Consider the following 14,098-nt stretch of genomic DNA (forward strand, 5'->3'; position numbering starts at 1 on the left):
ATGGAATAATTTGGAAAAGGATAGTGAGAATAGCAGCACAACTGGAAGAATGTAATCGATGTCACTGAATTGTACATGTAGAAACTTCTGAAATGGGGTAACTTTGTCTATGTATATTTTCACCAAAAAAAATGTCCTCCAAGGTCGAGAAGGGAGAGTGCTGACATGTCATGGGGTTGTTAACCAATGTTATAAAACAATAGGTGTACCGACTGTTTAACGAGAAACTATTTGTTCTGTAAACTTTCATCTAAAGTACAATATAAAAAAAATTAAAGAAATTAGTGAGAATTCCTAATATACTAGGATGGAGGAGAGTAGGAAAAGCGAATGTCTAGAGAAAGAGGAAAGTATGTACAGATATCTAGAGAGGGAAGGAAAAACACGGCCCATTTAAAAGCTTAAAAAGTTCAATATGAAAAATATAAAGCAGTCAGTAAAAGCTGACGAGGCTAAAGAGACAGATAAGAGTCAGATCATGAAGGGTCCTATAGGCCATGTTTATTTTAATCTCAAAATACCAAAACTGCCATCAAGTCGATTCCGACTCATAGTGACCCTACAAGACAGAGCAGAACTGCCCCACAGGGTTTCTAAGAAGCGACTGCTGGATTCAAACGGCTGACCTTTTGGTTAGCAGCCGAGTTCTTAACCACTACACCACCAGGGCTCATTTTAATCACAAGAGCAATGGAAAGTCACTGCTGAGTTTAAGCAAAGTACTGATATAATCGGATCTGTATCGTAGAAAGATTACTCTGACCGCAAAGAGGAAGCAAGGAGTCCATTTAAAAACTAGCAGTAATCCAGGTAAAAGATGACAGTAGTTAAACTGGCAACGGAGATAGTAATAAGTGGATTAATTGGGGTAACTAGGAGATACAGCCAACAAGACTTGATATATGGATGTATGGATCCTAGTGCATGGAAGCTGGAGAGAGAAAAAAGAGAAGATTAAGGATAACTCCCAGGATTCAGGCTTAGGTAACTGAGTAGACAGTGATGAGATACTTGAAGAGAGTCCGGGCTGGGGGTGGATGAAAGAGAGCTTAATTTTAGTCACTGAACTAGAGACCCAAGTGGGATAGAACATCCAAGTGAAACAGTCCAGTAGGTATTTGGAAGTCAGAAGACAAGAATTACTAAAACAAAACAGAATCTTTGAGGAATGCTGAGGGCCCAGTGGAAGTCGAAAGCTACATATTAGTTGGTAATGGCACCTATCTACAGAGGTGTATAATTTCTTTCATTAACACCCAGAAAATCAGAAAATAACCCTGAATTCCATCAGGTTCAGGTTCTGCCAGGCAGATAAGATAAAATACAACAGTGAACAAAACAGACAAATCTTATCCCTTCCCTTATTCTAATGGAATAAACAAACAATGTCAAGAGATGATAAGTACTATGAAGAAAAATAAAAGTAGGAGAGGGTGTTATTTTGGATAGAAGACCAGAGGAGGTCTCTCTGAGGAAAAGTCATCTGAGTATAGACCAGATTGAAGTAAGGGAGTAAACTATACAGATATGTAAGAGAAAGCCCTCCTAGCAGAAGAAAAAGTGTAAAGGCCCTAAAGTGAAAACATACTGGTATTATTCAAAGAATAACAAGACAAATAACTTAATTAAAAAAAAAGAACAAATGATATGAATAGACATTTCTCTAAAGATGATATATAAGTAGCCAATAAACAGATGAAAAGATGCTCGAAGTCATCAGTTATGAGAGAAATACATATCAAAACCATAATGAGATAGCACTTTATATCCACTAGGATGGCTATTATTAAAAACAAAACAAAAATAAAACAGAAAATAACAACTGTTGGCAAGGATGTGATGAAACTGGAGCCCTCATCCATTGCTGATGGAAACGTAAAATGATGCAGCTGCTATGGCAAAGTTTGGCAGTTCCTCAAAAAGTTGAACATAGAATTACCATTAAAAAAAACCTGCTGCCATTGAGTCGATTCTGACTCATAGTGACCCTACAGGACAGAGCAGAACTGCCCCATATGGTTTCCAAGGAGGGCCTGGTGGATTCGAACTGCCAACCTTTTTGTTAGCAGCCATAGATAGCTCTTAACCACTATGCCAACAGGGTTTCCAGAATTCCCATATCACCCAGCAATTCCACTCCTAGGTATATACCCCAAAAAAATGAAAGCAGGAACTCAAACAGATACTTGTACACTAATCTTCATTACAGCATTCTTTACAATAGCCAAAAAGGTAGAAACAACCCGTGTCTATCAACAGATGGATAAATAAATGCAGTATATCCCCATCATGGAATACTAATCAGTCATAAAGAAATGAAATTCTGATACATTCTATGACATAGATGAACCTTGAAAACATTATGCTAAGTGAAATAAGCCAGACACAAAAGGACAAATATTGTATGATCCCACTTACATAAGATACCTAAAATATCTAGCGACAGAAAGTAGATTAGTGGTTAGGAGGGACTGGGGGAGGAGGGAATGGAAAATTACTGCTTAATGGGTACAGAGTTTCTGTTTGGGATGATAAAAAGTTTTAGAAATAAATAATGGTGATGGCTGCACAATGTTGTGAATATAACTGTACAGTTAAAGATGGTTGAATCGGCAACTTTTATGTCATAAATATTTGACCAGAATTAAGAAAAATAAAAAGAACAGCAAGGAGGCCAGTATGGTTGAGCTGAATAAAAAAGGGTATAAAATGAGATCAGAAAAGTAGCATACACTCCTTTGGGCCATGGCAAGGACTTTGGATTTTGTCTCTCAAGCGTCACAGGAAGCCACTGGAGAAGAGAATAACATTACCTAACACAGATTCAAAAAGAAGTTAGATTCATTGATACGACAGTAGGATTTAGGAGAGAGACCAAAACGATGAGCTAGTTGCCAAAGTCTTCAATGAATTATGAGGGATGACTGGGAGATGAAGAGGTAAAAATAGCAAGGTACTGGAGTTGAGTAGAATGAGGCACTCTGCTAGCACTAGTGGGTTGAGAGGAGACAAGAATGAAGATAAAATCACTGGGGAAGCTCTCAAGATGTTTACAGTCTAGCCATAATGAATGAAACCAAAACAATTATAGAATTATCTTTAATTAATTAGAATTATGTGACTGGAGCACAAATATATTTATTTGCTAAGTTAAAGTAGCATATGTTTAATTATAATAATAAATTATCACAGTATTAGGAGCTTTTATGTATATTAACCTTTTCCTGCTAAAATGGCACATAAATTTTTGACAGGAGTGTGGCAATTTTCTAATTTGGCTGTTGTCTCCCAGGAGTAGAACAGGTATCATACAACACATAGAAGGTAACAGTATTACTGTTCCAGTTACTTAGAAGTTTTTCATATGAAATTTATATTTTGTAATTTTATATAAAACATCATTCTTACTTTTGAACTTCAATATTTTTAAACACATATTTATGTTGTTTCTAGACAAATATGTAAGTACTAGTATATGCCCCCACCTCCAATCTGCTTGGCCTTGCCTGTACACCCACCAACTCCACCACTACCTGCCACCCCTACTTGTCCTCAGCCATTTGCCCTGTAGTCCCAACAAAGATTCACCCAGTTCCTGTGGTTATAAACCCAACCTAGGGGAGAGAAGAGGCCTGCCAAAGCTCCAACTCAACAAGAGCAATGGAAACTCTGACTTCCCCAGCAGCTGCTCAATGAAGCCAGGAAACACAACTCAGAAGTGTGAAAGAGCTAAACACTCCATGGGACACAGAAAGAAGCCAAGAGATAAAACTGCTTGCCCTTAGTACCTCTAACATGCACTGTTTTGAGGCATAGAGGTTCCATGTCACACCTGTGGAAAACCCGTGTGAAAGTGAACAACCAGTTGTTTTCTTGGTAATGTATCACCTTGTATTTGTTTTCTCTTATTTTTCATTTACTTTCTCTTTTCTTTCATTCTTTCTTCCCCTCTCCCTGCCCCCTAATAAAGCATTAACATAGAAGATTCACTTTAGGTTCTGTTTTGAAGGGAATGCAGGCTAAAACACACAAAAAATCTTATTTAGTTAAATGTTTCTTGCTTAAAGAAAAAAATAATTCTACTTATGAAATATACACTTTCTTTTTTTTTTAATTTCCTGTTATATATATTCTCAGGAAAATAATGTCAGTGTTTTATTTCCCTGCCTGATGGTGAAAACTTTAAAAATATCAGAGTAACTACAGCAGAAAGTGTACTTTATTTTCACTTTACTAAATATGCAATGAATCGACTTGGCGGCAATGGGTTTTTTTTTTTTTTTTGATATATGAAGAGATGGTACAGAGGTAAACTGTACACTTGGTTTAAAATTAATCAAAGTGTTTTAAGAAGGCCACCAAATACTTACTACTCATGTTTTCAAGTGACTTAATCTGATATTAGAAATAACAAATCTTAGAAGAACTAAGAAAACTTATGTTCCATTCAGATTCAAGTATCACTGAAAAGACAGACTACAGGTTAAAAAAGAGTATAGAATATAAAAAATTTTTCCCATCAAAATCACAATAAATTTATTAAACACTTAGAAATATATGTAAGAATAATAATAAGGAAGACTATCACAACTAGATATAATGATTTTAATAGGGTAGTAGAGGTGTAAGAATAGACTTCTAATATCAATGGAAAAGAATAAAAAGCCCAGAAAAAGATCCAAGAATTTAGTGTAAGATATAGGTACCATTTCAAATCAGTAGCAGGTTATTCAATAAATGGGGTTAGCATTAAGAGGTTAACACTTTGGAAAAAGTATATACAAGAAAATAAATTTCAGACATATTAAAAAATTAAATATGAAGAGCTGAAATCATAAAAGAACTAAGAGAAAATATAGGTGGATATTTTTATTATCTAGGCATGGAAAAACCTTTCTAAGCATGAGCAATGGAGAAAATATGAAGTAAAAAATTAACAGATCTGATCATATAAATATTTAAAGCCAGTAAAAAAAATTACAAAGAGGAAATACAAATGGCAAAAGGAGGAGTGGAAAAGAATGTCTGACACCACTAGTAACCAAAGAAATACAAATGAGAACAAAACATTGTGTCACCTATAAATTGGCAAAGATAAGAATCGTTTTATCTAGTGTTTGACTGCAGAAAAATGGTCTCTCACATAGCCTTTGGGTTGGGAGCATAAACTGGTACAACTTTTTCAGAGGGTCATTTGGTAATCTGTATTGCAAAGTCTTTAAAATTCTACATACCCTTCAACCAGCTATTCAACTTCTGTGAGTTAACTCTAAGGAAATTATTTAGATCTATAGAAAGATATCTACAAGAATATTCACCTAAAAGCAATTTATAATAAGAAAAAAACTGAGAAACAACCTAAAATTCCAAAACTAGGGGTTTGCTTAAATAAATTAATGGTACAGCTTAGAATATTTAATATATGAGTAAAATGTTCATGAAATTATGTTTGATTAAAAAAAAATTGTTTTTGGTAATATATTGCTTATTGTTTGCCAGGCATTGTTCTAAGCATTTTTTAAAATATTAGCTCATTTAATCCTTTTAACAGCCCCAATGAGAAATTACTATCATTATTTCCATTTCAATTTACAAAACAAATTATAGTATGACTTAAATTTTGTTTTAAAAGGTTAAAAAATATACATGTGATGTGCATACACACAGTCACTTCCATTAATTAAAGACTCAAAAATCTTTTCAAAATGATAGTAGTAGTTATCTCCAGATTAATATGAGTTTTCTTTACTTTTCAGTCGAATTTTTTAAGTCTTCAACAAAAATATGTATTAGTTCACAGTAAGTAAATACATTAAAAATAAAATATATGGCAACCTAACTCACTCTTATCATTCATTTGTAAGAATTTTCTTCATTTTAGAATAAAAACATAAGGAGAATAATTCAGTTACTTCTTACTAAGGCTGTGGTCACTAGATGAAAAATCTAGTCAACAATCAAGCAAAGCCTGTGTTGTGGAACTGATTATCCTTTTCTTGGGGGGGAGGGGAATGTACATCATCCCTATACACATCAATTTTGCATGCTTTGTCAGTTTCTAAGACATGAAAAGCAACTTAAATGTATATCACACTACCTGCACAATGTTTAAAAAAAATTTTACTCTACTACTTATTAGAAGGAGAACTGGTGGCACGCTGGTTAAGCGGCTCAGCTGCTAACCAAAAGATTGGCAGTTCAAATCCACCAGGCACTCCTTGGAAATCCTATGGGGCAGTTCTACTCTGTCCTATAGGGTCGCTATGAGTCGGAATTGACTCGACAGCAACAGGTTTGGTTTTGGTTTACTTATTAGAGATTTGATCTTTTACAAATCACTTAACCTCTAAGCCTTGGTTTTCTCATCAATAAAAAGGGAAGTAATACCTTCTTCAAAAGGCCAAGTGCAACATGCTCATAATACCAGCTCAATAACTAAATGTTTTAAGTGTTTAGTAAATTTCTGTAAATTATATGGCCATTACTTACCGACAAGATAACTCTCCATCCATAGCATCATGTTCGTCTGTACTGGTATATGTTAATCTTCCTCCTACAACTGTTCCAACTAAGTATACCAGCCAAGCAAGACGCCCTAGTAATATACAATAAGAAAGGAAAAATTTTACTAAGTCTTGATAGAAACAAAGCTTATTTTTCCAAAAATTCCAAAATTAGCAAAATGATGTGTTCTTGGAAACAACTCATAAATACTAGGAATTCAATTCTTCACAGCATTGAGAGTTGGGTTTTAAGTTTATTAAGCCAGTATTATAGTAGAAATGATGAAGATTTTAGAGTAAGACAGAGCTATGTTTGAATCCTAGCTCTACCAATCAGCTATGTGATCTTGCATTAAGTTATTTAACCTCTTTAAGTCTTAGGATTTTCATATGTAAAATGGCAAAAGTAATATCTACCATGAAGACTTATTACTAAAATAAAGTTTAATAAACACCAAAGGTAATGTCTAGAACCAGGAATGTGATTCGGTCGTTAAGTACTGATCCAATGATCAGCATCTTTACTGAATGGTAAATGTCATGATAGTACCAGTCTAATCATTTTTTAATATCACCCCTGCTTGAAACATAAAATATGTTAATAAATTTATTCCTTTTGTATTTTTCTGTAAGATTTTTAAAAATCACACACTTTCAATGCGCAACTTACATTGTTTGACAGCCAAATTAACCTCCTGGCCAATAACAGCAAAGGATTAAACAGTTTTACAACAGTGGCACAAATAGCAATGTCTACAGTTTTCACAAATCTTATTTTAGGACATCCAAAATTGACTAACTTAGAAGTGCAGACATTTATTGAATGATTTTTGTTTAAGGCATATTATTTTACATCTCTGGATTCACTGATCTAGGTTATCAGGTTGTCCAAAAACTTCTGGAAAATATTTCCACTGCTAACCGAAAGGTTGGTGGTTCGAACCCACCAGCCACTCTGTGGGAGAAAGACGTGGCAGTCCCCTTTCGTAAAATATTGACAGCCTTGGCAACCCTATGGGGCAGTTCTACTCTGTCCTATAGGGTCCCTGTGAGTCGGAATGGACTCAACAGCAATGGGTTTTATGAATAATTAACAACACACCAATTACTTCCTAAAAAGAAAATGTGTGCTATATTTGGGGACTGATTTTTCAAATATGAGCAGGCTATTTCATAATAATCAATTATGTTTCTGTATTGACAAACCTTTCCAAGTGAACTTCGTGTTTTTAAAACGGTGTTAAATTGAATGGTCATGAAAGAGACTGTGCTTTTTAGAAGACTTAGGAAAGACAAATAAATGTAGAAAAAGAACACATTCTTGCTATTTCATGTGGATATTAACAGTCATTATGATACTACAACTAATCAACTCCTTCATTATTTCTAGGGAGGCCTCAGCCTACTGACGTGACAAACTTCCTATAAGCTAGAAACATAACCTGGCAAGTATCCACATCCCTTGTTCTAACAGAAAGCAACAGTGAGTAAATCAGAAGGGATCAATTATGCAACCTGGTACATTAGCAATGTAAAACAGATTAAATAGGAGGAGAACAGGAACACTAATTTGATCAAGTTATCCATCATAAAATAGACTCAAGCTTCAAGACATGTATAGTTAGTGAAAAAGGTAAAAGAACAAAAAGCCCATGTAGGAAACTTAAGGTATTCTAAAAGTTATCTTCTATACTTCAAAAGTGTCTTATGAGCAATATGTTGTTGTCATTAGATGCTGCAGAGTCAATTTCGACTCATAGCAACCCCGTGTGACAGGGCAGAACTGACCCATAAGGTTTTCTTGGCTGTAATCTTTATGGAAACAGATCACCAGGTCTTTCTCCTGCAGTCGCTGGGTGGGTAACAACCGAGTGCATACCCATCTGTGCCACCAGGGCTCCTTATGAACAATATAAACGTCTATAATAAGGTGCCCTGGTGGTGCAATGGCTGTGTTCAGCTGCTAACTGAAAAGGTTGGCAGTTTAAATCCACCAGCTGTTCCATGGGAGAAAACACCTGGCAATCTGCTCCCATGAAGATTACAACCTAGGAAATCCTATGGGGCAGTCCTCTCCTGTTATATAGGGTCGCTTGAGTCGGAACAGACTGGATGGCACACAACAACAACAACATAATATACACTAACATACTCTCTTTCTTAATGAACCTACTTCCCCTGTGGGCCTTTCTGAAGTGGTAGTTGCTTTCTCTTCTATACCTCTTGTATTTTAGGCCTTGAACATGAAGTACATATTCTTCATATTCCTCATTTCCACTTTCAGGATAGTCTCCCTCTCTCCATAAAAGCACTCAGCTTTACCTCTTATGCCACCAAACTACATTACCAAATATCCCTCCTGTTACAATTATCCACCTACTCTCCCTCAGGTCTACTACCCCTTAATTTTTTAATCTGTTGGTTCCCAACTCACCAGTACTCTTTCCAAAACTATTTCTATCAGAATCACTAGTGATTTCAATATCTACACAGATATATCTTCCAACTCAACAATCTTTCATCCTACTGGAAACCTTCAACCATGAACCTATCACTTTTTTAAACAGCTTTACTGATACATAATTCACATACCATGCAATTCATCCATTTAAAGTATATAATTCAATGTTTCTTAGTAAATTCACAGGGTTGTGCATCCATTACTACTAATTTTAGAACATTTTTATCACCACCAAAAGAAATCCCATACTCATTAGCAGTCACTCACATCCTCTCCCACCCAAGCCCTAAGTAACCACTAACCTACTTTATGTCCCTTTAGATTTTCCCATTTCTGGACATTTCATATGGATAGACTCATACAGTATAAGGTCTTTGTGACTGGCTTCTTTCAAGGTTCATCCACATTATAGCATGTACTGGTATTACATTCCTTTTTACGGCCAAATAACATTCCATTGTTAGGATATACCACATATCATTTATCCATTCATCCTCTGATAGATATTTGGCTTGTTTCATTTTTTTTTTTTTTTTGCTATTATAAATAACACTGTTATGAATGTTCAAAGGAACCCTAGTAGTACAACTGTTAAGCCCTCAGCTGCTAACCAAAAGGTTGGCAGTTTGAACCCAACCAGCAGCTCCACAGGAGAAAAGACCTGGCAATCTGCTCCTGTAAAGATTACAGCCTAGGAAACCCTATGGGGTAGTTCTACTCTGTCATACAGGCTTGCTATGAGTTGGAATTCACTTAACAGCACACAACAACAACAACAGATGAATGTTCACATACAAGTTTTTATGTCAACATACATTTTCATTTCTCTTGGATGTAACGAGGAGTAGAATTACTGGATCATAAGATAACTCTATATTTAACATTTTGGGGAATTGCCAAACCAAAGCACCTGTACCATTTTCAATTATGACCAGCAACATATGTTCAATTTCCTCACAGCCTTGTCAATACTTGTTATTATCTGTCTTTTTTATTACAGCCATAGTGAGTATGAAGTGGTATCTCATTGTGATTTTGCATTTCCCTAATGACTGATGATGTTGAGCATCTTTTCATGTACTTACTAGCCATCTGAATGTCTTTTTTGGAGAAACATCTATTCAAATCCTTTGCTCATTTTTAAAGTAGGTTATTTGTCTTTTTCATTGAGTTGTGTTATTTATATATTCTGGACTCCAGCCCCACATCAGAAACATGATTTGTAAATGTTTTCACCCATTCAGTGAATTGTCTTTTCAGTTTCTTCGTAGTATGGTTTGAAACACAGAAGTTTTTAATTCTCAGAAAGTCCAATTTACCTATTTTTTTCTTTTGTTGCTTCTGCTTTCAGTGTCATTATCCAAGAAACCACAGACTAACAAAGATTTACTCGTAAGTTTTCTTCTAAGAGTTTTATAGTTTTTAACACCTATTTTAAAGTGTATGATTCATTTTCAGTTAATTTTTTTATACGGTGTGAGGCAGAAGTCTAAGCCCTGGTGGCACAGTGGTTAAGAGCTAAGTCTGCTAATCAAAAGGTCAGCAGTTTGAATTCACCAGTCACTCCTTGGAAACCCTGTGGGGCAGTTGTACTCTGCCCCATAGGGTCGCTATGAGTCGGAACTAACTTGACAGCAATGGGTTTGGTTTGGGTTTTATCCAGTTGTCCCGGTACCATTTGTTAAAAAGACTAGTTTCCCACTAAATTGTCTTGGCGTCCTTGTTAAAAGTCAATTGACTTCAACAACAAAAAGATAAACAATCCAAATTAAAAATAGACAAAGGATTTTCAATAAACATTTCTCCAAAGCAGACCTAGAGATGACCAATAAGCATGTGAAAAGACGCTCAAAGTCATTAGTCATCAGGGAAATGGGAATCAAAACCACAGTGAGATACCACTTCACACCCACTAGATGGCTATTATCAAAAAATGGAAAACAAGTGTTGGCAAGAACAAGGAGAAAACGGAATACTTGTGTATTGCTGGTGGAAATATAACATATTGCAGCTACTGTGAAAAATAGTTTGGCAGTTGCTCAAAAAGCTAAACACAGAATTACCATATGACTCAGCAATTTCACTCTAGGTGTATACCCAAAAGACTTTAAAGCAGGAACTCAAACAGATCCTTGTACTCCAATGTTCCTTAAAGCACTATTCACAACAGCCAAAAGGTGGAAACAAACAAAGTGTCCATCAACTAATGAATGGATAAACAACAACACAGTGGTACATCATACAGTGAAATATTATTCAGACATAAAGAGAAATGAAGTTCTGACACATGCTACAGCATGAATGAAACCTGAAAACATTACACTGAGTGAAATAAGCCAGACACAAAAGGACAGATTTTGTATGATTCCACTTACAAGAAATAGCTACAATATATAAAAGTCATAGAATCAAAAATATATTAGCGGTTACCAGAAGCTGGGAAAGCGAGGATGGGGAGTTACTGCAGAAGGTGCACTGAATTTGTCTGGGGTGTTGAAAAACTTTTGGAAATAGATAGTGGTGATGGTTGCACAACATGGTGAATGTAGTTTATGTCACTGAATTATACAATTAAAACTGGTTAAAATGAAAAAAAAAATTTATATATATCTTCCCACAATAAAATTATTTAAAAAAAAATGAATGGATCAAAAATTTAAGGATTTATACCTGTACTCTCAATTATCTTACATTGATCGATATGTCTACCCTTATGCCAGTACCATACTGTTTTGATTACTGTTGCTTTGTAGTAAGTTTTGAAATCAGGAGGTGTGAGTCCTCCAACTTTGTTCTTTTTCAAGATAGTTTTGGCTACTCTGAGTTACTTGAATTTCCATATGAATTTGAGGAGCAGCTTGTTAATTCATGCAAAGAAGTCAGCTGAGGTTTTAAAAGGGATTGGGTTAAAGCTGTACATCAATTAGGGAATACTGCCATCTTAACAATATTATGTCTTCTGATTTATGACTATGGATGTCTTTCCATTTATTTAAAACTTCTTTTAATTTCTTTCAAGTTTCTTTCAATGTTTTATAGTTTCAGTGTCAAATCCTGCACTTCCCTGTTAAATTTATACCGAGGTATTTTCATCTTTTTGATGCTATTTTAAATTTGTTTTCTTAATTTCATTTTCAGATTGTTCATTGCTAGTGCATAGAAATACTGTCAACTTTTATATGCTGATCTTATATCCTGCAACTTTGCTGATCTCTTTTATTAGTTCTGATAGTTTTTTGGGATCTTTCACTTTTTCATTCTCTCTTACATGTTTAACATTATCTACGGTTACTTCTTTTGCTTTGTTATGTGTATATTCCAATAGAATATAAACTACATAAGGGCAGTTTTGTCTGTTTGGTTCTCTATTGCATCTCCAGAGCCTAAAACAGTGCCCGGCACATAGTAAGTCATCAACAGACATAGATTAATGAACGAAGAAATCATTACATAGAAAATACAGCATGAAACAGAAAAGCTGACATTTTTAAATCAATGTATCAAAGTTATTAAAATGCAGAGCCATCATCAGAAATGACTATTAATGGTAATTATTGCTATTGCTTAAATAAAAGCAACTTCTTCTCAAAGCATATTAAATAAAAGATGTGATATTTCTCAGAATCCTACAGAGGGCATTATTAATAGGCTAAGCCAATAGTGTGTGGGCATATACACTTTATACAAACAGATGTGAATTTGAAACACCGCAAGCATAATTCTGGTGAATGTACTGTCATATTTTATCTGCCCCATGGAAGTAACTATTTTTTTTTTAATATCCTATTGTAAACTATTCCTTAAAATGAAAAATATTACTTAAATGTAAATAATTACCTATCTGACATCTTGTCAATTTAGATTTTTAGATATCTGTTTGTCTTAAAGCATGCTTTGCTGTAACTAATAATAATAGCAAACATTTATACAGTGCTTACTATGTACTAGACAGGGAACTCCCTGAGGGCAGGGCTGTGTCTCCTCCATCAGTCTATGACTCCCTGAGGGCAGGACTGTGCCTCCCCCATCAGAAATTCAAGCCAGATTCAGAAGAGGACATGGAACAACGGCTATCATTACTGATGTCAGATGGATCCTGACTGAAAGCAGAGAATACCAAAAAGATGTTTACCTGTGTTTTATTGACTATGCTAAGGTATTCCATTTTGTGAATCATAACAAATTATAGATAACACTGCAGAGAATGGGAATTCTGGAACACTTAACTGTACATGGATCAAGAGGCAGTCATTTGAACAGAACAAGGGGACAGAAAAGGTGTGCTTCAGGGTTGTATCCTTTCACCATACCTATTCAATCTATCTGCTGAGCAAATAATCCAAGAAGCTGGGCTATATGAAGAACAGAGCATCAGGATTGCAGGAAGGCTCATTAACAACCTGCGTTATGCAGATGACACAACCTTGCTTGCTGAACGTGAAGAGGACTTGAAACACCTACTGAAGAAGATTAAAGACCACAGCCTTCAGTATAGATTGAACCTCAACATAAAGAAAATATAAATCCTCAAAATTGGACCCATAAGCAATATCATGATAAACGGAGAAAAGATTGAGGTTGTCAAGGATTTCATTTTACTTGGATCCACAATCAACATCCATGGAAACAGCAATAAAGAAATCAAAAGACGCACTGCATAGGGCAAATCGGCTGCAAAAGACCTCTTTAAAGTGTTGAAAAGCAAAGATGTCACCTTGAGGACTAAGGTGCTCCTAACCCAAGCCATGGTGTTTTCAATCACCTCATATGCATGTGAAAGCTGGACAATGGATAAGGAAGACTGAAGAAGAACTGATGTCTTTGAATTGTGGTGTTGGCAAAGAATACTAAATATACCATGGACTGCCAAAAGAACTAACGAATCTGTCTTGGAAGAAGTACAACCAGAGTGCTCCTTAGGATCAAGGATGGCAAGATTACGTCTCACATACTTTGGACATGTTATCAGGAGAGATCAGTCCCTGGAGAAGGACATCATGCTTGGTAAAGTACAGGGTCAGAGAAAAAGAGGAAGACCCTCAACAAGATGGACTGACACAGTGGCTGCAATAATGGGCTAAACATAGCAACAACTGTGAGGATGGCGCAGGACCAAACAGTGCTCCGTTCTGTT

At 35.5% G+C, this 14,098-nt stretch overlaps 1 protein-coding gene across 1 annotated transcript in view; it reads right to left on the minus strand.

The window, feature by feature from the left end:
• LOC101355928 (ran-binding protein 17) overlaps nucleotides 1-14,098 on the minus strand; it is a 110,298-nt gene that overhangs the window by 34,392 nt on the left and 61,808 nt on the right. Inside the window, exon 13 of the mRNA XM_023726509.1 lies at nucleotides 6,490-6,595. Within this exon, the coding sequence (XP_023582277.1) occupies nucleotides 6,490-6,595 (106 nt within the window). The remainder of the gene's footprint in view (nucleotides 1-6,489; nucleotides 6,596-14,098) is intronic.

This window comes from Trichechus manatus, unplaced genomic scaffold (genome assembly GCF_000243295.1).
Source record: "Trichechus manatus latirostris isolate Lorelei unplaced genomic scaffold, TriManLat1.0 scaffold00011, whole genome shotgun sequence".
Lineage (NCBI taxonomy): Eukaryota > Metazoa > Chordata > Mammalia > Sirenia > Trichechidae > Trichechus > Trichechus manatus.